Source organism: Cicer arietinum, chromosome 6 (genome assembly GCF_000331145.2).
Source record: "Cicer arietinum cultivar CDC Frontier isolate Library 1 chromosome 6, Cicar.CDCFrontier_v2.0, whole genome shotgun sequence".
In the NCBI taxonomy this organism is placed as follows: domain Eukaryota; kingdom Viridiplantae; phylum Streptophyta; class Magnoliopsida; order Fabales; family Fabaceae; genus Cicer; species Cicer arietinum.
In genome coordinates this window covers 10,500,458-10,526,796 of record NC_021165.2, presented here as the reverse complement: position 1 = coordinate 10,526,796, position 26,339 = coordinate 10,500,458, and the positions used below count along the sequence as shown (strand labels likewise).

Genomic DNA, 26,339 nt, shown 5'->3' with positions numbered 1-26,339 from the left:
AACATAGCTGAATTCGAACCATCCATGTATAGAATTGTATACATGTTTTGTTCATACCAATGCAATAAAATTAATACCAAGATATTCAATTAGTAAGACGTTTGAGATATAGTTCAATTGTTTCAAAATAGACGTCAAATAAATGAATAAAAATATTACAAATATAAATGTTAATGCAAAAATAAAAATAAATTGAACCAACCATGATTCAACCGATTTAAACAAAATCAATTGCAATACAATTGGGATCAAACCAGCTAAGGAATTAACCCAGTCCCCATTTTTAAAATATTGATTCATACGTTAAATATGTTCATTTTGAATTATATTGCAACAAATAAATGAAAATCCACATAAAGGTAATTAAATTATTATTATCATTAAGAAAAGTCTTAAAAGTCATTGCGCATCGTTAAGTTTTTGAATATTATTTATCAATGAAGTCATAAAGTTCGAACTTACGTCTACTTGGATATAAACCAACTATTGTTGGTCGTTAATGACACTATCTAATTAACATTATCCTTAATTAAAAGTCTCAAATCGAACTAGCTGAACCATTTGAGTTAGCGTATCATACAGTGATGTAACATATGAATTGAGGGTCTATTATTGAACTAGGAATGTAGAAATCAAACTTCACCCACACTAAATGGTGAAAAACTTTGGAAATTGAATAATAAAAAAAAAAATTCTTCTATTTTTTGTCAAAAAACAAAAAATCAAACAAAAATGTTAATAAATTTTAAAATGAAGAACAAAGTAAATTAAATAAAGAAAGACAAATAAACAAAATTTAAGATATTATAAAATTGATATTTTTTTAAATAAATGGATTGAGTAAATTAATTGGTTCAGCTCGATCAAGAGATATCACTTCGACTTGTTAGTTCATTTGTTCAATTTACAATCTAACTAAAAAAATAAATAAATACTCAAACTATCAGTTGCTATCACACTCTACAAGATTGGGATAAGACCTACACCATATTTTTTGGGGGGAAAACATATGCTCAATATGTTAGATTTGATCTTTTGGACCTCTAAGTCCTTAATCAAAATTCTCGCTACGTCAAAAATCAAATCCAAATTTACCAATGTTTTGAGAATTTCTTCTTCCACCCATCATATATACTTCAGAAGTACATGTTAAAAAAACACCACTTTTTTTCTTTAAATGTGTACTTTTGGACAAATAAAAATATACTTTTTTCTCCGTTTAAATATGTACTTTCAAATGAGACCACAATTTTTATTAAAAAATATACCAGGTAATAAAAAAACTCAATATTTTTGAATGGGAAAAATGTAAGCCCAAATAATAAAATAACTAAAAAGCCCAGCCTAACTCCAATAACAGTAAAGTGAGAACAGAAACTACTTTTTATTTGTTTATTTTGTTGATGCTTGTTTTTTGGGTTGTAATCTATTCTTTGCTTCCATTACCCTCAATCAATTGCCTCATACACAAATCAGAATCACACTTTAGTTTCCTATTTAAGAAGCATACAAAGACTCACAGAACATGTATTGTATTATTGTACTATCAGCAATTAATTTAATTGAGTGGAAAAATAGTAATTTGCAGAAATTAGTAATGGCTGCTGATTGGGGTCCAGTGGTGATATCAGTGGTGCTGTTTGTGCTACTAAGTCCAGGGCTATTGTTTCAGCTCCCTGCTAAGGGAAGGGTAGTAGCATTTGGAAGCATGCAAACTAGTGGTATCTCTATTTTGGTTCACACCATCATTTTCTTTGGACTCATCACCATTTTTCTACTTGCTATTGGTATCCATATATACTCCGGATAATCAAAATGTATTCTACAATTATTAATTGCTTTTTCTCTTCTGTTTCATTTATTTCTGTTGTACCACTATTAATTGATGACTTTCTTCTTTTATTTCTCTTGCTTATTATATATATATTTATTAATAATTAACTTGTCTTCTTTATAGTTTTTACTTTTTTATTGAATAGACTAATTAGCTTGTGTCTAATTCCTATATCACTCCCTCAAACTATCAATGTGTCTTCTTTATGATTGTAGTTTTCAAAAATATATAAAAATTTCAAATTAATTAATCGTAATTTTGTATTTTTATTACACATTTTTGTTTTTATTTTACCGCTAATTAATATTATATAATTGTATTCACTACTTTCAATTTATTATACTTTACTAGTACTTAAAAATAATTAACACCCAATAATTTTTAAAATATTATTAAAATTATTTATTTTATTTATTCATTTTTCTTAAGATTTAATCATTTTGTAGGTCCCTGAACTATTTAATAATTTTTAAAATAGGCCGTTTAACTAAAATAATTTATAATTGAATCCTAACTTTGTCAAAAATATTTAATTGGATCGTGAATTAATTTTAAATCAGTTCCCTAAATTTAGAAATAATTTATAATTCGCTCTCCTAAATTTGAAAATAACTTTAATTAGGTCTTCAAATTTTTAAATATTATTAAAAAAAATAGGATTCTAACGGAAAAATTATTAGTTTAAAGACTTAATTACAAATTATTAATAATTTCATACATTTAATTACTTTTTTTTTTCAGATACCCATTTAAAAAATCTAAAATAGTTCAAGGACATAGAGTAATTAGACTTTTTTCTTAAAATATGTAAAAAAAAATCAAGCGACAATAATTTAAAATCAGATAAAATAGTATTAACGAAACGGGTTACACCACAAGAAACAAAAATGAAACTAAAAGCCGAAATAAAAACCAAACAAGAACCACCCTATATGCCAATAATTTAAAGAGGAAAAATCACGAACAAAATCAAACAATCCTTGTTTTATTTAGAATTTTGATTTTTTTTTTTATATTACTTTTTTTTATCTTCTTATAAAACATAATAAATTCTACCATAATTAAATACATTTTTTTAATTGAGTTAAATTTAATGACTAAATTATTTTTAATACGCATTAAACAGGGAAGAGTTTTTTATAAGTCATTGTTATAAGTGTAATGTTGGATATCACGGATATATCACAAACACTTTCATTGAATATATTTTTTTTAATATTAAAAGAGACAATAAATTTTAAAAATATTTAATATAATAATATCGATATTTATCAATTAAATTAAAATTTAAAGACAAAACTCTAATTAATTTTAAAAGTAGCGTTTGTTATCCATTGCAATATTAAGATTTTTTATATATATAAAACCTACGCAGAACTAAAAAATGGTTTGCACAGTTTCACGAATAAAATTTCATGATACATAAGACTCATCTTTTTATAATTAGTTTATAATTAAACGAGGGAAAAACTTCTCTTATATAAAAAAAATTAAGAAAATTAGAAGTATAAAAATTATTGGAACGTATACAAAAAAGTCAAAGGTAATTTTATAATTTATTTTGATAAATTTATTTAATCATATATTCTTATATCATCAAATAGTTCAAAGTCTATATAAGCTCTTCTTATTGCAAAACATGTATATTCACATGTTAGGGCCAAAGGTTTATCTTATCAAAAGAAAAAGAGGGAGAGGGGCAAAAGGTTTACATGTGGTGGGGTAAGAATATTTTTCCCATCAACGACAACGTGCATTCCCACCACACAAGAAATAAAATATTCTCACCCTCCTCCCTTGGATATAGAAACATAAATGTTATCTGAATATATTGGTTACAAATTATTATTGTTTATTCAATATATTTGTATAATTGTTTGAATATACTTATTCAATACAAATTATTATTGCTATGATATATTTGTTTATGGTTTCATATTGCAATTTTTTTATAATACTACGTAAGTGTGAAGTAACCACCATTTTTTTTTAAAAGTTAATACACAAAAATCAAAAGTAACAACCAACTTAATTGATACTAATTTCTACCGAAATTTTTTACTTATCAACTTTGGCAAAGGTTCTCAACCACACTTTTAACTAGTTCTTAGATTTTTTATTTTATTTTAACTATTTTTGATGGTGGTACTCTCAATAACTTATTTTTGTTATTAATTTTATTTTATTTATATATATTAAAATATTTAAAATTATTATTTTTATCTTCAAAAATATTTTTTTAAATGTTTTATCTTATTTAATAATATTTATTTTATTTAAATATTAAAAATAAATTTATTTATTTTACTAAAAATAAATTAAAATTATAATTAAAATATATAAAATTATTTATTTATCCAACAATAATTTAAAACATTAAAATATTTTAAATTTTATTTATTTTATTTTAATACGTTTAATTTTATTATTTATTTATTTTAATATAAAATTTACTTTTAATATTTTTAATATAAAATTAATAAATTAAATATTTTATTTAACTATATAAATAAGATACTATTAAATAATATTAAAAATGTAATAAATTTAAATATGAAATATAATATTAAAGTATTTAAAATAAAATTAATAAATTTTTAACTATTTTATATAAATATTTTAACATTTTAAATTATTTAAAAAATTAAAGAGGATAAACAAATTTTAAATATTTAAAAAAATTAATTTTAATATTGAATATATTAATATATATATATATATATATATATAGTAAAATTATTAATTGATTTATAATATTTTAATATGTAAATAAAATTAATAACAAAAAAATTAGATGATGAGAGTGTAACGTCATCTAATATAATGAGAGATAAAAATCCTAAAAATTAGTTAAAAAAACCGAAAAATCAATTTTAAAAATTAAAAAACTAAAAATTTATTTTAAATAAAAAGTACATTTAAATCAAAATTTTATACAGAAAATTCAAGACAAATCCGCTAAGACCGATGTAATCTTAGTCTGTATAGCACACGTATCTTATTAATATCTGCATCAATTTTTGACAGTTATGTTAGAAAAAAAAAATCTAAATTTTTTTAATTTAAGAAATCCTAATAATAAAAGATTTATATTAGTTTAACTAGTTCAATTCATAAATATCAATATTATTAAGTTAAATATTTTATTTTAAATTGTTATTTATCACAATTGATAGAATTAATTGTGGTGGTATTTATCATCTCTTTAAAAAAAAAAAATTTAAACTATTTCTTTGCATAACTTTAATTACCTCAAGATTCCACAAAATTTATAGACAACGCAGGCTATATGATGATTGTGATGAAATGAAAACCTTTCTAAAACCAGAAATAACGATTTTTGGGAACAGATTGGCATAACTATTAACTCCCCCACTCAAAAGCGTGGCATAACTATTAACTACCCTAAAAAATTCTAAAACGAGTCAAGACATAACTTCAAGCCACATCAACACATGATATTATAACAATAATAAATAACATATCATATTACAATAATTTCGGATGTTTCATCTACAATAACCATCTGATCCGAATTTTGTTTCTTCCAGTACATCCATGTTCTCTGAGGCAACTCATGCATTGCCTCTCTATGTATTATATGACATGTTTGGAAAATGGTAACTCTAAAGCCTATAATTCACAATTTACAGATGTTATAATAGATATAAAATAAAACAATTGATAATAGATAAAAGAAGCTGGGAGGGAATGACACCTTAATTCTTAGTGCTTTAGAACCTTACTTTGCAATTGCAATTAAAAGAGAAGCCATACCCACCAATTATGGCAACTTATATAAAAGCATGTTATCCACGATTCCAGCTTCTAACAAGTGAAAATCTGTAGTCTTCATTGTTCTATAGGGTGCATGAGCAGGCACAATACCAGTATCATACTGCTCAATGCCATATTCATCTCCTCATAACAATTTCCACTCTGCAAAAGCAAAAAAAAGAAATATAACCAAATGATGCAATCAAAGATATAAGCCACACAGCCAAGTCAAAATAAAGAGCAGAAATTATAAATTTAACATTGAAAACTATGTCAATTATTGAAAAAAAACTCAAGTCCCACATTGATAAAAGATAGAGCTGATCTATAAAACTTTATAAAGAGTGTGACTTCTCACCTTATAAATTGGTTTTGTGAGGAAAAGTTAAACTTAATATAAAATCTCTTAACAAGATTTTGAAAAACACATGCAGCCACAATTGGGGCCGCTGGAGAATAACCTAACTTGAATTAGTAATGCTAGAAGTGGTCTAAAACTACTCTTAAAAGTTAATAAACATGAACAAATATTTATAATCTGTATAAGATTACTCACAATCCATAAACATAATCCTAAATTTCTCACATGATTTGAAAGTTAAACCTACATCATGTTATCTTATATTTCAAATTGCAATAAAAAATAACAAATTCTAACAATCAAAGATTAACAAAAAAAGGGTAAAGTTTTGCATCGAGAAATGAATATTGATTATTGATTCTTACCTGGAACATCCTTACGCGGCGAGGCGAAGCAAAGAATGGAACGACCCAAAACAGAAAGAGATGAAACGATACCAGCAACGTAAAACACCATAACCAATCCAAGAACCCACGGCATCAGCATAAACCCAATGAAGAAAGTAACCGATCCGCAAAGTATCAGAGCCACCGAAATTCCCAGAAGCAACGACGCAAATCCAGCCGGAGTAATCTGACCTGCACGCCTCAACGGTGACTCAGACGGAGGCACCGGCACGATCGGAGATCGATCGGAATAAGACAACGGCGTCGGAGAAAACTGTAGAAGGTTGAAAACCAGAGCCGATAATTCGCAGATCATCTTCGATTGTTGATCTTGATTCCCTCTCATCATGTTGTTATTTGATTTTTGATGAAGAAAAAGGAAAAAATAATTAAAAAAAATTGATAATATATGAATTATTCAAAAGAGGGAATTGAAAATGAAAAAATAGTTTCCGTTAAATGTGACGAGGACGTTTAGATGGAAAAAGACAAAGGATTTGGTTACGTAACGGTTGGGTAATTGGTTAGAAGAAATGGCGTTTAGACGGAAGGGAGACGGAGGAGGTGGTGCTATTATTAATTAAGTGAATGAATGAATGCACCAAACCTACAAACATTGACATTTGAGAATTCAGATAATAGATAGGTTTCGCTATTTTCTGTGCCAACGTGGACTTTATCACTCTTATCTTCTTCGCTTTTTTTATTTCTGGTCATAAATGCGCCTTTTTTTCTTCTTTATGTACAATTTAACTATCAACTTCAAATCCTTACAATCGGATTTCGATTTTATTCATCATCTATTTTGTATAAAAAATATGTACATTTTAAATTTTAAATATAGACGGTTTAAAATTGATTTATCGATCATACGGATATCAATTGTACAAATATATGAATCATTTTTTATACTATCGTAGATCATCTGCACTAGTTAAGTATATATTTAGGTCATGGCGGCTTATTTTAAATACACCATGTTAATATATTTTTTGAAATTTATTTAACTACAAATGTCAAGTCTATTAACAATTAATTATAAAGTTAATTAGATTTATCTTAATTAAATAAATATAAATAATATTTTTATTTATCTTAATTATTCTAGCATTTTCAATAATTTAAGCATATTAGCATAAATATATTTAAAATTAATATATAAAATAGAATTTAAATAGGATAGTCAAGTTATTTTTTTTTTGTAAACAATCATTCACACAAAATCGATAACTTAGTTGCGACAGCTCTAGGTCTCTCTTCTTCTCAATTACAGAAGATGAGTGGTTTACAATTAGTTTTTTGTTTCAAATCATTCTTCTGACTTAATTTTTTCCTAAATTTTTTATATCTAGATAAATAATTTTCACCAAACATATTTTTTCTTTGTGATTTTTCTGTTATCTCATCGACTACATGAGTTGTTTGATTTTTCATTCTCGTTACAATGTTCATTTTGTTCAGATTAATAAGTTAACTTTGATCTATACATATATATTTAATAAATGATTTCAATGTCCTCAATATAACAGATCTAGAGACATAGGTATTCAGTCACTTTAGTTTTGTCAAATTTATAATCATTTTGTCGTTTATATTATTAATTTAGATGTTATAAGTTTGCTCGTATATTCATTATTTTCAATTTTTGGTAAATTTGTATTTATGTTATTCTTAATCGATGTATTTTTTTAATTTGAATAAATGAATATAATTTTTTGTCAAAAAAATAATAAGATAGTGAAAAAAAAATTAAATAGGAAGACACATAATTTAAAAGATCATATTAAATACAAAAACACTTACTTATTTTGATTCACATATTAATGCTAGTGTTATATATGCACGTTATAAGAATTGGCTTTCTTGTATCATCTTATATATTTTTTTAAAATATGTAAATTTTAAATTTTAAAATATTGAGTTTGAAATATAGACAATTTAAAATTGATTTCTCGACCACCAATATCTTATTATAACAAGATACGAATCCTACTTCATGCAATCCATATTCTTTAGGATTTAACAAATTCTTCATTTGACTTACGAGTTAGGCTAGAGCTTATATTTTGATTTGATGTTTCCTGAATGTATGGTGTGAATAGATCGTAGGCCTAAATAGGTATAGGCCTAGGTTAGGATGAATTAATTTAAATAAAATATTTTTTACTTAACTGTAATTATTATCTTTTTATTTTTATTAATTTACATAATTGTTCTTTCTATTTAAAAATCTGATAGTTTCGTCTTTTTCTCATATTTTAGAGTTTAAGCAAACTTATTTTGGTGGTATTGTGTTGGTGTGCTAGGGGTATACTATATGTTATGTAGTGATGAATTATTTTGTGGTGGGTTCGTGTGCTTTTGGTCCGATGTAGGTGTCCCATTGACATAGAGTTTTGTGGTTACAATTTGATTTATTAATTTTGTCCAATTTATGAGTACATGATTGAGGTAGAATTCTCCGACCCTTAATAGAAGATGGGTAGTTGTCTTTTACTTTGATGCTAGATTGGGCTATTTTGATTATAGCATTGGTTAGAGTACCCTTGTAGTCCCTTTAATAAATATTGCTTATAAAAAAAACAAAAAACAAAATTTGTAGTAATGCCATTCCAAAGTGCATTTGGAAGACCTATATAACTTTATATTATAACTTTTAGTTTTGGCTAAATCTCCAATTCTATGTCTTTGAATGTGTATATTAACATCTCCTTATGTAGGGTATGAATAGATCTTTGGCCCAAATAGGTACAGGGTAAGGTCAAAGCGAATTATTTTAAATACAATATTTTTTGTCTTGATTGTAGTTCTGATCATTCTATTTTTATTAATTTGCATGATTGGTTTTCCTATTTAAAAATCCGACAATTTTGGTCCCTCTCTAGATTTTTTAACTAAAAAATTATGATTTAACATATTTGAAATTATGTGGCACATAATCTTATGATGTATTACCATCTAGTTACATTAACTATTTATATGTTATTAATTAAATTACAAAAATAAGTAGTTTTAAAAGTATAAATTGAAATTTTTAGAGAGATTTATTGCAATTTCGTGGATATTAATCATCGAACATAATTGTATCATATGTTACGTCATTTAAAATATATATATTACATCATCTTTTTATAGTTAAAAAATCCAAAGGAGAAACAAAAGTCGTTAAATTTTAAAAACGAATGATCAATTTCATAAGTTGGTAAAAATAAGAGAACCAAAATTTCAATTAAATTTATATTTTTTAAATTTGTTTAACTAAAAATGTCAAACTATTAACAATTAAAAAAATCATTAGACTTAACGAATCAACCTACTTAAGTAAATATAAGTAATATTTAGTATTATTATGTTAGATTGTGTCATTTGCATTAAATAAATTTTTTCTAACATTTTCAGTAATTTAAGAATATTAGCCTAAATCAATCTTTACAATATTTAAAATTATTATTATAAAACATAATTTAAATATGATAACATAATTTAAAAGATCATATTAAATATAAACACGTAATTTATTTTACTTAAAATATTAATTTGTTAATATATTTAAAGATACGCCAAGTGACAAAGTTCATTTCTTATGATAATTGCAAATTAAAAGGGAATTATAATTTAGAGCTAGTATTTAATTTATCGATTAACTCTTGAGTTCTACATAAAATTTGACACATACAATAGGACACTATTGACGTAAGATAAAAGTTTAGTTTACTCGATCATGACTACAATTGGTATATGCACTTACTTAGCTTGGGCAGTAAGTATCATTCGTCAACATTCAAAAATTCAGGTCCCTCAAGACCAACCCTTAGAAAGGCCACTAAACATAACATTTTCCAGCGATGCAGTCAACACTTCGATTAATCCACGTAAACAATCAATGATCAATATCACATCCTTTATCATGCAACAAAGTGACATAACATCATTTATCAACTCTCCCAACTAACTGACATTGTTAAATCAATGATTCACAAACAAGTACATTCAATTAGATATTGATCATAACTCTGTCACCTTCAATATATAAGGATTTCATGATCACAAAAAGTTTAAACTACGTACTGGTGACTATATATATATATATATTTAAAAGCAATAATATAACAATAAATATTATATCTTTATTTATAAAATACGATAAGATTGAAAATTAATCTTAAAAGATAACTCAAAATACTTTAAAAAAGATGATAGATTTAAATCTATTTTTTATCCTTATAAATACATATCATTTTAGTTTTGGTTTCTGTAATTTTTTTTTTTGAATTATACTCCTGTCATTTTTATTTTTATTTAAAAAAAATCCTTATTTTGTTTTTTTAATTAAAAAGGCTGATGTAGCTCATTTTTGCTTACGTGACACTGTGTATAGAAAATGACATGCCTTATTTATTTTGTGGTGACTCATTATTTGTCATTGATAAAAATAATGAAATAATTAATTAAAATATAAAACAATTATTTTAATAAAGTGTAATAAATTGGCTTATTTTGGGCAATTTCCAGTTTTCGACACAAGGTTTATTCTGATGAGTTTGCTCAGTTTCATATCGCTGATTATGCTGAGTTTTTTCACAGGATTAAGTTGTTCTCAAATGAACTACCAAAATGTATCCCTTTGCTCCTTTTCCGAGTCAGATTTCGATGAACAAAACAGATTTAGGAGAGTAACGTGGAATCATCTTCTTCATAATAACCACACTCATCATCATAATAGTTATTTTTCAGATTCAAAATTTGGGTTAGATTTTTTTTTTTTAATTTCTTTTCAAATCTCAAGATCCGATTTGTGAAACATTAACGTAACCATTTTGAAATTATTACTGCATGTTTTGTTGTTGATAATATCAAAATTTGTTGTGTTTTATTTTACTTTATGATTTTCATTGTTTTTTTTTGTTTGTATTTTTAATGTGTAAATTGGTATTAAATGAACACAAGAAAAGGAGTTGGAGTTGGAGGTTTTGGTGTGGTGATTGTTCTTGTTGTGTGAAGTTTTGGGGTTTGTTAGGATGATAGAGAAAAAGATAGTTATTTTGTGGATGAAGTGGGCCTCTATTTGAAGGTGTGTTTTGAGTACGTGGGTGAAGATGCATTTTTTGATTTTTAATTGAAGATGGTTTATGATGGTTATATTTAATTAAAATAATTATTTTATTAAATGTTTAATATTTGTAGTAATGATTTATAATGAGTCAACACAAAATAGGTGACATCATCATCATCTATCTGTAGTCTCACATCTGCAAAAATTAATTACGTCACAGTTTTTAATTAAAAAAATAAAATAAGGATTTTTTTAAAAAAGATTTAAAAATTATAATATATAAAAAATTATAAAGACTAAAATCTAAATATGACATATTTACGTAGACAAAAATATATTTAAGCTAAGATAATACGATGATATTCCAAAATTATATCAAGATATTAATTTATATTCTAATAGAATGCCACAGAGAATCCAAACTATTCAGAAAATGAGATAAAAAAATAAAATGAGAGACCCAGGAAATGATCTCTAAGGTGGGGTCTTAGCGACCAAACCCCAAAGGTCTTGGAGGCTTTAAAAAAGGCCTTGATAGTAACTAATGACTTACTTCAATATATAGGTGCCTTTAAGTGCTCTAGTTTGATTAGAACCGTGATGTATATTCATTAATATTCTCAGGGTTGTTGTCTATTGGAATGCATAAGACATTTTGTACTTTGAGCATAGATTATTTGTATAAAGGTTGACCGTAGGAGTACCTTATAAATGAATAAATTGAATATAATGTCTCAGAATAATAATGCAAACAACTATTATTATTAGGATTAATCTAATCTGAAAGGGAAGAAAAGAGTTGACAGAAGGAAACAAGTGCAGTTTTATTACATTGTTCCTACATAGTAGACACTTACTAGTCCATTACATGTCAAAGGAAATTGATTTTTTGTCCATTTTCAAATAAAATTGGAACTACAAATTTGGTGGTGGTGGTGGAGTGGATCTTTATGGTAACCATCCTGCCATGTAATTACTCATGCTTGGCCCTGCCGCCACCACTGACCCTGGATCAGCCTGATAACTGCGATTAAACAAATCAAAATTAAAAATAATAATAACAAAATTGATATCTAAATCCACCATCTAACTTTAATTGTTTTTAAAAAAATGTCATCCTTATACTAGTGACCAAGATTAACATTGTCAACCTTGATCAATGATTGAGTCAAGAGAATGCATACCCAATTTGTAACGTTGGTTCACACTCCATTTGTTGAAAGAGGCCATCACCATGAGTTTGACTTGGATGTCGACCATAGCCCATCTCTTCAACACAATGATTCATTTGGAGTTGATTTAATTGATACCGTTCCAACTGCTAAATACACAAACAGAGTTACTTGCTGATTTTCAATATCAACAACATAAGTTTATTAGGTTATGTCAACTTCTAAGATGGATATAATACTTTTGGTCATTCATGTCTCTTTTATGAATTATACTCCATTCGTAATGAAATATTAAAAAAAAAAATGTTTGAAAATTTGATATAACTAATATAAAATTTAGACTAAATATATCAATTTTTTCGATTATTCTTTTTGCTTATAGTTTAATCCGGAAGAAATATAATTGAAAATGATTGATGAGGTGTTTCTTACGTACCCTTTGTCTAAGAGACCTGTTAGCCTCGCTTAGCATATGTTCCTATACAAGTCACAATAATTGGTGAGTAAAAGCAGAATGCCAGAAGAAGATAGCACTTACTTAGCAAAGGAAAGTAAAATTGTTTTCACATTTTATACCTTGCGTTGAAGATCAGAGAGCTGATCCAGCATGAATTGTGTCTGTAAAAGAAACAAACGCGCGTGCAAAATAAACTTACATATGCTCTATTATTAATAGAACACAATAACTTGAGACTTTTCTTTTTTAACTTAAAAGATTATATTTTTTGAGAAGTCTATCTAACTTTAGAACTACAAATCTGAATATCTTTACTTAAGAAAAAAAAAAAACCTTTGCAAGTATACAAGAGAAGGATAAGATTGAGATTTCGTTCTATCAATTTTCTCCCTAAAAGCTTCCAAGTAAATTCCCAAACAGGCTTTTAAAAAGGCAGATTTTATGTTGGACTGGCGTGGAGTATTCCACTGGTTTGGTTGGGGAAGGTCATTTCTTGCATTTCCGCAACAATTCCAGGGAGTGGATGAACAAGAAAGTGAGGAGCGTCATGGTTAGCTAGTACATGGTGCCTATCTTATGCACAATTCTGTTGGATCCTAATCAGTTTTAAAGTTTAAGCAAACTTCTTTTTATGGTAATGTGTTGGTGTGCTACGGGTATACTTTTCATGTTATATATAGTGTGATTATTTTGTGGTTGTCTGAGGTAGGTGTCCTATTGACATAGAGTTTTGTGGTTACAAATTGATTTATTAGTTTTGTCCAATTTAGGAGCACATGATTAAGAGAGAGTTCTACAATCCTTAATAGAAGATGGGTAGTTGCCTTTTACTATGATGTTGGGTTGGGCTATTTTGATTGTTGTATGGGTTCAGATACCTCCTATAATCTTTTTTAATAAATTTTGCTTATAGAAAGAAAAAAAAAAATTGTAGTAATGTCATTTCAAAGTGTGTTTGTACAAGAATTGACATATATTACCTTATATTATGACTTTTAATTTTGGCTAAATCTCAAATTCGATCTATATCTTTGAATGTGTATATTAACATATCCTTACAGCTTTGGACAAAAAAAATCATCTTTAAATAAAGCCATAGTTTTGTTTAGTATAAAATGTGCTTTTACTCTTCAATCGCTGGCTTTCCAAATAATTCATGCATTTACCAAACATTGTGGAATGTATAATATTTTACTCTTAAACGATAATATTTTATATTTGTAGTGTCTATGAAATGATTTTAAATTAATGGAACTCTAAACTTTACCGAAGTTCGAATCAACATAGGTCAACTCTTTTATAATCGTAAACACAGTAACTCTCGGATGAAGAGTAGGAACTAAACTATGGCGTGAGTGTAGGTATGAGCCACAGCTTTTGAACTTCAGTCTTGTGATTGAATAGAGATGGATGAGGCTGCAAGAGCTCACTCTAAGCAACATGATTTTGGCTGATCTTATTCAACAAGTGACTCGAGTGCTATAGTGCACGAATAATGACTTAGAACATCTTGTCAATAGTTAAATATCAGAGTATACTATGGTTGAGTTTCTCACCAAAAAAAGCTATAGGAGTATAGGATGTCCTTTTCCAGACCTAGTACAATTTCATTATTCGAACATCAAAACTAACTTTGGTGCTTGGTCAAAATTAGGATGACCTAGTACAAATGTTTGGCTTACACATTTTTTTAACTCCTCAACGCTTGTATAGGTTTTTTCTAACTGTTTAATTGAGTTTCTTTGATGCATTCTATAGAACGAAAATCGCATTAAAGTTTTTATCGAACCTTCGTAAAAATTCTTTATATCATGGATGGACTTTGTTGTTGGCCAATTGTAGATAACTCTTATTCCTTCGTCAATGATTATATATCCATGAAAAATTCATTGAACCGCCAAGAGTGAGCATTAATTGATGTTGTTATAAATGTTTTGCTCACGAAGAGTATGGATCGAACATATCATCTTAGAAAATGATATTGTCCCATAAATTGATCTAACATATCACCATGTTTAAGTATTGAAAATTGATATTTAATGGTGATATTATTATATGCTCAACTACCGATGTACATTAACCTACTACCATTTTTTTCCAGTATTAGGAGTACAAGTACAACACAAGGACTATAACACTCTTTAATAAACCCGTTCTTTAGGAGCTCATCAACTTGATATTGAACTTTTGAGTGTTTTGTGGTACTCATCCTAGCTATAGCTATAAGTTGGTTTGCTAGGAATGGACGAAGTTAATGACATGTTGGATGCCTCGCATTGGAGGCATATCCTAATGGAATTTTTAAAAGTACATTTTGTTTTGGAACAATAAATTACTCATTCAATCCCAGCAATAGAAATAAGCTCATGACTTCCTCAATTGTCATCTAAAATGATTTCTTTCGAACAATAGATTTTTCATTCGATTCAAACAATAGAACTGAGGTCATGACTTGAACTTTCTCTATTGACACCTTGAATGGTTCCTTTACAACTAAAGACACTAGACTAGTGACCTAAATTTCTTTTTTCCCTTCATCAAATTCATTGAGTGTTGTATGGATTCTAGCTTGATTTTAACTCCATCCATCACAAAAGTGTAAGTGTTGGCATATTCATTATATTTAAGACATGTTCATGGTACAACCAAGGTCTCTCCAAGAAGAAGTGACAAACATAAAAAAGAATATAACATCATATCCTATAGTATCTTTGTACTTTTTACTAATGGAAAAAGATACAAGACAACAAATAAATACTTTTACTTATTAGTTTTGTTGCGCCACTGTAGCTTGTATAAATCGAGCGCTTCTTTATTGAAAATTATAAATTTTTACCATATAGTTTGACACAATATTTCCATAGCTTATGTGATTGATAATGATATACAAACATTACCTTGAGAGGTAACACGACTATACAAGTGTGGAATGAACATATTGTATTGTAGTCATAGTTATTCTTGACTATTGTTGTATATAGGTTTCTTCTATCTAATAGTGAGTCACCATTGTCGGTATAAACATACTTTTCTCCTTGTATATTGACTCATCAATCGCATTTTTTTCAAAAGTTTTATAAAAGTCATCTTTAGAAATTGTGTATTTCTCCTTTAACTTATTAATAGTATTATTTGTACACATACTAATTATTTTTCTATGTCTATTTTACACCTCATTTTGCTATTACATTATTAACGAATATCACATTACTATCTCTATTTATTTTTCTCTCAAGGTGTTTAAAAGATGTAAGAGTGTCCATCAATAATTTTTATTGTGCGTCCATTTGAGACCTAAAAAAAATATTTAATATATAAAAATTATTTTATTTATCATTTAAATGTTGAGATGTTATATTTATATACCCACTACGCCAAAAATGACATTTAACAGCGCCCATTTTACAGCGCTTGTCAAAAAAGCGTTGTAAAAGGAAGCGCTTTCGCGTAATAGTTATAGCGCTTTTTTCACAAGCGCTGTAAGACACATGCGCTTTCATTGAATTTAACTACCTATTACAGTGCTTTTTTCACAAGCGCTGTAAGACACATGCGCTTTCATTGAATTTAACTACCTATTACAGTGCTTTTTTCACAAGCGCTGTAAGACACATGCGCTTTCATTGAATTTAACTACCTATTACAGTGCTTTTTTCACAAGCGCTGTAAGACACATGCGCTTTCATTGAATTTAACTACCTATTACAGTGCTTTTTTCACAAGCGCTGTAAGACACATGCGCTTTCATTGAATTTAACTACCTATTACAGTGCTTTTTTCACAAGCGCTGTAAGACACATGCGCTTTCATTGAATTTAACTACCTATTACAGTGCTTTTTTCACAAGCGCTGTAAGACACATGCGCTTTCATTGAATTTAACTACCTATTACAGTGCTTTTTTCACAAGCGCTGTAAGACACATGCGCTTTCATTGAATTTAACTACCTATTACAGTGCTTTTTTCACAAGCGCTGTAAGACACATGCGCTTTCATTGAATTTAACTACCTATTACAGTGCTTTTTTCACAAGCGCTGTAAGACACATGCGCTTTCATTGAATTTAACTACCTATTACAGTGCTTTTTTCACAAGCGCTGTAAAAGCCTTATAACGTGATGCGCAAACGTTATATGACCTACTATAGCGCTTGTTTTACAGCGCTTGTCAAAAAAGCGTTGTAAAAGGAAGCGCTTTCGCGTAATAGTTATAGCGCTTTTTTCACAAGCGCTGTAAAACACATGCGCTTTCATTGAATTTAACTACCTATTACAGCGCGTTTTTCACAAGCGCTGTAAAACACATGCGCTTTCATTGAATTTAACTACCTATTACAGCGCGTTTTTCACAAGCGCTGTAAAATACATCTTTCAAATAATTATATACGTTGCGAACCCTAATATCCTCTACGTACTGTGCGGCCATCTACGTTGTCTAAGGTATTTTTTACACATGATCTGTTATGTTTTGAAATTGTCAAAAATTGTCAAAAACTCATACCACATGATCTGTTCTGTTTTGAAATTGTCAAAAATTGTCAAAAACTCATACCACATGATCTGTTCTGTTTTGAAATTGTCAAAAATTGTCAAAAACTCATACCACATGATCTGTTCTGTTTTGAAATTGTTAGTTGATATTGGTTTCTTTTTGAAACTTGTTGATATGTTTTGAAAGCTTATTATTTTTGTTACTGCATTTATATAGGTGGTATAATATGGATAGGAAATGGATTTCAGCCAATCGATTGTCAAAAGAGTATGAAATTGGAGTGAAGGAGTTTGTTGAGTTTGCAGTGAAGAATGCAAAAGATCCAAATAGAGTAGTTTGTCCTTGTTTAAAATGTTGTTTTGGAAAACGTGTTAGAGAAGATGAATTAGAAGGACATCTAGTATGTAATGGAATTGATCAAAGCTACACATGTTGGATAAGACATGGTGAGAAAAAAAAAGGAAACATTAATTTTGAGAATAGTTCTACATATGCTTCAACTGATTTCGATACAGATACATATGAGCCGGACCGAGTTGATGAGATTGCAAAAGCAGTTGAAGAAGATCTTCGAGATTGTCCTAAAATGTTTGAAAGTTTGTTGAGTGATGCAGAGAAAGAATTATATAATGGTTGTACTAAATTCACAAGACTGTCAGCGATATTAAAGTTGTACAACTTAAAAGCGAGTAATGGATGGTCTGATAAAAGCTTTACGGAATTATTAACACTCATAAAAGATATGTTGCCAGATGATAATGAACTTCCCAGTCGAACCTACGAGGCTAAACGGATTTTGTGTTCTATTGGAATGAGTTACGAAAGGATTCATGCGTGTCCTAACGATTGCATTTTATTTCGAAACGAATATGAACTACTTAAGGCGTGTCCGAAATGCAATGTCTCTCGATATAAGAAGAAAGAATCTACTCCAGCAAAAGTCGTGTGGTATTTTCCTATAATACCAAGATTTAGGCGCATGTATCGCAGTGAAGAAGATTCAAAACACTTGACATGGCATGCAGATGAAAGAATTAGAGATGGAATGTTTCGACACCCTGCAGATTCCCCACAATGGGCAAAAATTGATCACGAGTATCCTGAATTCGGGATAGAGTCAAGAAATCTAAGACTTGCACTTTCTACTGATGGAATGAATCCACATGGTCTTCAAAGCATCTCACATAGCACGTGGCCTGTGATTTTGGTAATATATAACCTACCTCCATGGTTATGTATGAAGCGTAAGTTTATGATGTTGTCTCTGTTAATTTCTGGACCCAAACAACCGGGGAATGATATCGACGTATACTTGACTCCTCTAATCGAAAATTTAAAAAGTATGTGGGAGACAGGTGTGGAAGTTTATGATGGGTATAAGAAAGAATGTTTCAATTTGAGGGCTATGTTGTTCGGCACAATTAATGATTTTTCAGCATATGGTAATTTATCAGGATATAGCATTAAAGGTCAGTGTGCATGTCCTATATGTGAAGAGAGTACAAATTGGATGTGGTTGAAACATTGTAAGAAGAATGTGTTTCTTGGACATCGTAGATTTTTACCTTATAGTCATCAGTATCGTGGGTGGAGAAATGCATTCAATGGAAAATCAGAGGAAGGTAAAGCTCCTTTAACACCGACTGGATATCAAATCAGAGGTACCTCATTTTCTCTGAATCTTTCTCTTTTTTATCATATCACAAATATATCACATCTATTACACCACTTTCTTTATTTCTCTGTGTCTCAAGTTGTGGATTGGGTGTTTGAATGTCCAAGAATAATTTTTCCTAAGTTTTTATTTTCACCATCAACCACTACCGATAGTAGGTATCAAATAGATGTCCCCATGAATAATTTAATTATTTGTTACTATGAATGTGACAACTTCTAGATTATTTCCATTTCTTCTATAACTTGGTGGAAAACAATGACTTAGCTAACGCTCTCAAAAAAGGCTTAACTGGGGGGATGATTCGTGATTGGGACTTAATAGTATTAGGAATATATTATCATGTGTCCACGTGGATTAATTTCATATGGAAATTTGAAAGTTGGTGAGTATACCCTTGTTGATCTTATTTGCTGCAAGGACGTATCTAGCTGCCTTTCAAGCGACTCCAGCTCTTTGCTGCTCAGAGGCCCAAGATCTTCTCCCATAAGGTTCCTAACAAGGTAACGGTTAAACCCTTATTAGTTTTTTCTAATGAAAGGTTATATAACATTATTAGTGACCTTGTATTCAGCCATTTTATTTTAAAGATAAAAACAGATAAATCATAATCACTACTAATAGTTTAGTACCTCTGGGACCGTTGTAATGCTTCATAACGTGCCTTCAGCTTCAAATATTCCTGTTGACTGCTTAGCTCCTACACTCATGTTTGCCGCATATCAGAGAAACCAAACAATATTAGTACCTCTGTGTTTTTTTTTTTTTTTTTTTTTTTGGTCTTATTTTAACCGTATATTATAATTATTACTATTTGTATCATTTGTTAACATATTTTATTTTGTATTTATAGTTGTAGTGAATTAATACATCCAATAATTGATAAATATAATTAAGTAAAAGTATGAAAATCTATCTTTTATATATATTATCATTTTGATAATATGTGTCAAATGTTTAAATGAGTCATTCATTATAGAACGGCAGATTACAGAATACGCACACACACCAAAAAATTAACTTGGAGATTTACACAATTTCAATTACTAAAAACTTTTATTTATTTATTATTATTTTGTGACAATAATAGGGTCGAATTGGAGGCTCGCCTTAAATTGGGTTCATGAATACAGGTTTATTTATATACATGAATTAAAGGGGAGAAAATGGACATAACTAAATTACAACTTATGTCTTTGTAGCCTGGGATCACCCCCCATTTCCTGTATAAACACATGTAGTTATATGTATGGTGCTCAATATGCTAAAAAAATCCAGAGCATAGTTCTTCGAATAACCCACCAAATTCTCTGCCCCAATACTTTCTTGTGTTTGTGCAAAATTAGGGAATGCATGGGTTCTTAATGCATGCATTAGATGCTAATGAGAATACTAATGGAGCTCTTGATTTACTTTTAAATTTTCTAAGTAAAAAAATTGATTTATTTGTACTTAGTTAAAATTTGTAGAATAGTATATCATCTAAAAGACCACGTTTTGAGTTAATTTTTTTAACATAACACACAACAACAAAAAAGTGATAGAAAATAAAAACATCATATTGATATTTTTTTTGCATATTTTATTGATAAATATTTATTAACTAAAAATAAAAAAATAAAAAAATAAAAAATCTCCTTTTTCTATTTTGATTATCTTTCTAAAAAAACACAATAAAGTGATTATAATTATATTATATTATATTATGATGTTAGTTTTTTTTTGGAAATATATATTGTTTTACTTTAAAAAAAAAAAAAACATAGACTAATATTTCAAAACGATAAATACGAGTGGTCATAACTCTAAATAATAAAAAATTGAACAAAAAAAAAATACACATTATTTAATTATTTTATTTACTAGAAAATAATTAATCATATTTTTATAGTTGCATGTTCTGTGATTGTCGTGTGCAACCTGAACCATTGTATACGGTCCCAAAATTACTAGATTTCTAGTTTTTTTTTTTAATTAATAATCGTATCACATTAATTAAAAGAAATTCATAAAATCAAAGAAACACTTAAGTCCAATAAGAGTTGTTTATTGTAGAAGAAAAAAAAGTTATTTTTACCATATTTTTTTAGCTCAATAACAACTTTTAGTTAGTGAATGAGTTCATAATGGAAAAATGTCATTGTACACCATCTATGATTAAGAAATTTGTTTTGACTAAAAAAATTATTAAGAATGTTATTTGATTTTTTTTTTTTAGTATCTTTGAAAGTTATGAAATATGATTAAAAATGTAATTATTTTCTTTTGAAATTTTATTATTTAATAGTATCTTTGAAAATTGTGAATTTGATTCATAAAAATATTAGAAAAACGACTTTTTTTAAATAGCTAGAAAGTTAGTATTAATTTAAAATTACATTTAAATATTATTTATAATTTATTTATTTTGATTAATTTAAATAAGTTTATTTAAATTTTTAGTGTTTTATTCGATAAAAAATATAATATTTTAAAATAATTTATAATTATTAATACTAATTTTTTGTATTAGATATTTAATTTTTTAAATTCGAGAGGGTTTCCAAAAATACTATAACGTGCTATATAGTTCATCATGATTTTGTTTTTAAATTAAATCATTGATGATTTATGACGGCATATATATTGACAATGCTGAACGTGTTGTTATAAAAAGTTATCAAAATTAGTCGGTTAAGAGGACAATTAGCATATCACAGTTTTTAGAATAAAACAAAAAGGACAATTAGCATAATAATTATATACTACTACTATAAGATATATGGGAATATAGATTATTACCAAGGCTTCTCGTGTAGACACATTAGTCTCAGGTGCACCATAGTTGCATTTCTGGTACCTCTCTAGCGTTTTGAGCATGCTGCGGCACATTAACAAAATAAATAAATTTGTATACATTTTTTTCCTTAATTAAATTTAGAGTAAGGGAATGGTGCTTTCAATCTAAGGTAAGAATTTTTTTATTATTTATCGAACATTTGTAAAGAAATTTAAATTTGTATGAATATCACAAAAAAAGAATAAAAAATTATATAAACCCATATTCTATAAATATAGATCACCGTTTAATGGTTATATTAATATTAATTAAAGACAAATTACATCCTCTCTTAAACAATTTAACTTTGGCTTTATGCCCCAAGGGAAAAAAGAAGCAGACGACAACAATGAAAGACAGATTTTCTCCAATAAATAAACAGGAACAACTTAATTAATTTGTGAGCATTGATGGAATTATAAATAATAATAATAATAATATAATAAATTATATATTTTGATCAAATAGACGGTATAGGCGATACCGAAAATAGTAAACAAAAAGTAAAAGATCTTTTGAGAAATAAATTTTTAGGGCTATAATAGAAAGGCTTCCAGTAATAAAAAAGAAAAATCAAAAATCAAAAATCAAAAGGGTTTCAAATGACATCAAATATCTTGACTGGATATAGAGAGGTTCAGGGTGAAAAGATTTCATATTCCACAAGATGAGCAGTCCCAAAAGATTTACAATCACATCTAGTATCTGTATAAAATTTACACATAAATCATAAAAAAAAAATGAAAACATATTTACCTGGTGACGATGGTAGACAGTTAAATGTGAAACATTATTAAGACCACCAAAGGGAGCAAATACAACATCAATTATCCCCCAATGCAGAAAAACAAAAACTCTTGTGAAGTATATGTGTATGAGTTTATACCATTTATTCGGAGTGACACTTTTTAATCCAGGAGAAAACATACGTAACATACTAGCAGTAATTTTCTTGCAACCAGATCTAAAAGGATCAGAGTTGTTTCCTTAGGAAAATATGATTATAACAACAAGAAAAAGCAAAACATGTAATGAAGTGATTGAAAAACATTTTATTGATGGAATAGGTGGAGATAGAGGTCATTCTGAATTCAAATTTAACATAAAGTCACCATCAATTGAAAAAACATCCTCTGTCATAACATGAAGAAATTATCAAAGCAAAGTGAAAACATCATTTTGCTCTTTGGTTATATATGTGATTGTAGATCCAAAGACAAACCCAATGAAATTCAAGGGTTTTATTGCTTGACCAAATAAAGGGGAATATACAAATAATATAGAATATATAAATTTTATGATAAATATTGAAAAGTTAAAGTTGGAGAAGAAACCCTAGGTTCAGAGAAGTAACTCTAATGTAACATTGTTTGAGTGATTTTGAAGATTGAACCAGAAAAGCAAACTAGCTGGTAAAACTCCAAATGGAATATAAATAAATAATTGATTATTTTATGCTTGTTATACTCAACACATAATTTACACCGAAAAGAGACCTGACTAAAAACTCAAAAATTGCTTTTGGAAAAAGCTTTTGAACCAGATCTGTTTCAAACACAGGCGAAGCGAGAAAATGGAAAATTCATAGGCTGTTTTGAGACCCAAAAGAGGGAAAGAAAGAGAAAGTAAACAAGCCTTAGTCACAGAGTCAAAAAAAAATAAAAAATTGAAAAAATAAAAAATGACAAAAATAGAGTAAATACAATACAACAGTGATTTTATCTTGTTTAATTAAATTAAATTATTTGTTTAGGTTTATTGTGTTTCCAGTTGCAGATCTAACATGAATACAATTGCAGAAACAATCAAACTTCTAAAAACGCCGAGACATTCACAGAAACGGAAAAAACTCAAACAGTGAAAATTGAAAATAAACTTTTTTCATGTTTTCACAAAACGAATAAATAAATAAATATTATTATTCGAATTTCAAAAAAACATATATGAAAACAGCAAAAATCGAAGTAAGCGAGATTTGAAGATCTCTGAATCACTTATAAATAAAATAAAAATAAAAAAGAAAGGAAAGAGAGTGATTTGATTTAAGGAATTTATGAATTTATGTTGTTGCATATTTTAGTGAATACCTTGAACTGCTGCAAAACTCGTACAATTTTCCTCTATTGGAGAAGATGATGAGAGCAACTTCAGCATCGCAAAGAACGGAAAGTTCATAAGCTTTTTTCAAAAGCCCGTTTCTTCGTTTAGCGAAGGTAACTTGTCTGTTGATCTTGTTTTCAATTCTCTTCAACTCCACTCTTCCCCTTCCCATTTTCTCTTCCCTTTCTTACACTCAAATATCCAATCACAAATTATTTATATAAATAAAATTCGAATTTAAATACCTTTCTTCTTGTAAAGTGATATTTATTTATAGGGATGGTGTCATCATATATATATATATATATATATATTAATTTCTTTTGTATTGTAACAACACAAAATAATAATGAAAACTTATTTTATTATTGTAATCTCCATCCCTTAAGAATCCGAGCAAAACCATCTTTATCATGCCCTAATGCAAACTACAAAATCAAATCTCTTTTTTTTTTTTTTTTTTCTTTCTTTCTCTCTCTACCTGTCTTTTTCTCGCGCTGCTTTCACCTTCTGTTGTGGTTAACACACTGCTAACTCAGTGACAATGACACGCCCAATCAAATTTAAATTTACAATTATTTATAACCCAAAGTTTTGTGATACACGTAAAGTTCACCTCTTCTTAAAAGCTACACTCAAAATTTATTCTATTCTTTATTCATATAAATTGATTTTTTTTTTACTGAAACAATTTATTTATCTCTTGTTTTAATTTCATCTTACTCACTAAACATTAATTTCAGTTATCCTGATGCAAAACTTGGATCGGATTGGATGGTGGACAAAAATGGAAATGCCACTGAAAAATAAAATGAATGATGGTAAAAAATAAATTCTGTTAAACTTCCATCAGGTTTGAAGTGTTATTTTGTTTTACCTTAATTATGTTAGAAGTTTTTACTGGAAATTACGCTACAGTGTTCTTCCTAATTCGAAAAAAGTTTAGATGATATAAATTTATTAAGAGAATGTAAGGATTGAAGACTTAAAAAACTTCAATAAAGATACTTAGGAATAATATACCAATGAAGTTTTTATGTTAACAAATGACTATAGAATTGAAACTATATTTTTCTTTTTTGTAAAATATGAGTTAATTAACTTCTTATCAATTAAATAAGTTTCCGTTGGAAACTATAGTATTAATACATTCAATTAGTCTCATGTAATCTGATATACTAAAGAATATTGAAAGAGTTTTAAAAATAAAATCATGAATTTAAAATTGAAAAATTAAAGTAATAACTAATTTTCCTACGACTAAACTTATTGAATAGATACATAAAATCTAACTCAAATAACGATTATGACATTTTTAAATTATACCTCAAACCTCACTCTAATACATGAGTTTCTTTATAATTTCATTTACAAATAAAAACAAATTATCAAATAGAGTACACATATAATCAAAATCCATTAAAAAAATGTTCAAGATCCTTCACAAAAAGCAATCATAGGCATAAGATAATGAATTATTCCATCAATAAAGAGGATGCAGACTTTTTATTTCTACCATCCCAATTGATAAACCAACACCAAGACATTACTTTAATGTTATTTACGATTATCTCCACATTAGCTAGCCACTTTAACTTTGAAGATAATTCGATTCTTTTCCAACTCATATACCTCCATTAGTATCTAACTAAATTAGATAAAGACTTTTTTTTTTTGTTTTGCTTTCCTTCCTTTCACCAATTAATTAAAACACAATAATTTTTTTTTTCCCACATTACTCCCTCAATCCACTGGATGTCAATCAAACTAATTAAATATCAATTTCCATATACCAGCGGCAACAAAAATGAAAAAAAACAAAAAAAACGGTTATAAGACTCTAAGTCATCAAAGCAAAGTACTCTACAACATTGTTGATTCACATATGTGATTATACCTGTTAGTCAAAACTCAATCTTAATTGTTATCTTTCCTTGTAATAATTTCCAACCAAACACACACACCATGACGTAATAGCGTATGATCATGTTATGGGAATTTTAAAGACAAGAAACACCTCTATTTGACCTTTTCTGTTACATGACCAACATCGTGTAAAATTTAATTGAAGACACTAAAATTTAATTATCTAAGAATGACAAATGTTATGTGTTATTGTTTAGAGTTATGTGTAATTAATATAGTAATCAATGTAATTAAAATTCATGTTAATTATATGCTCTCTTGTCAACATTATAAGTAAAAAAAATGTCTC

The 26,339-nt window shown here is 27.8% G+C and overlaps 3 protein-coding genes across 6 annotated transcripts; 1 reads left to right on the top strand and 2 right to left on the bottom strand.

Moving 5' to 3' along the window:
* Positions 1-1,521: 1,521 nt before the first annotated feature.
* LOC101504831 (uncharacterized) lies at positions 1,522-1,902 on the top strand. Its single transcript, XM_012716842.3, has one exon. It carries the CDS (start codon positions 1,526-1,528, stop codon positions 1,808-1,810), a length of 285 nt encoding a protein of 94 aa, XP_012572296.1. The 5' UTR covers positions 1,522-1,525; the 3' UTR covers positions 1,811-1,902.
* A 3,365-nt stretch (positions 1,903-5,267) lies between these two features.
* Positions 5,268-7,079, bottom strand: LOC101504516 (uncharacterized). Its single transcript, XM_004504344.4, has 2 exons — positions 6,338-7,079; positions 5,268-5,773 (listed from the first exon to the last, which is right to left on the bottom strand). The coding sequence occupies exons 1-2, from the start codon at positions 6,705-6,707 to the stop codon at positions 5,757-5,759; spliced, it is 387 nt and encodes a 128-aa protein (XP_004504401.1). The 5' UTR covers positions 6,708-7,079; the 3' UTR covers positions 5,268-5,756.
* A 5,074-nt stretch (positions 7,080-12,153) lies between these two features.
* On the bottom strand, positions 12,154-24,528 carry LOC101503539 (agamous-like MADS-box protein MADS4). Of its 4 annotated transcripts, none has more exons than XM_004504340.4 (8): positions 24,112-24,528; positions 21,988-22,066; positions 19,839-19,906; positions 19,602-19,701; positions 13,160-13,201; positions 13,020-13,061; positions 12,596-12,732; positions 12,154-12,435 (listed from the first exon to the last, which is right to left on the bottom strand). In XM_004504340.4, exons 1-8 carry the CDS (start codon positions 24,294-24,296, stop codon positions 12,360-12,362), a joined length of 729 nt encoding a protein of 242 aa, XP_004504397.1. In that variant the 5' UTR covers positions 24,297-24,528; the 3' UTR covers positions 12,154-12,359. The 4 variants fall into 4 exon arrangements, with proteins under 4 accessions (XP_004504397.1, XP_004504398.1, XP_004504399.1 ...); XM_004504341.4 differs by having other exon boundaries at positions 12,596-12,729; XM_004504342.4 differs by lacking the exon at positions 13,160-13,201.
* Positions 24,529-26,339: the final 1,811 nt, after the last annotated feature.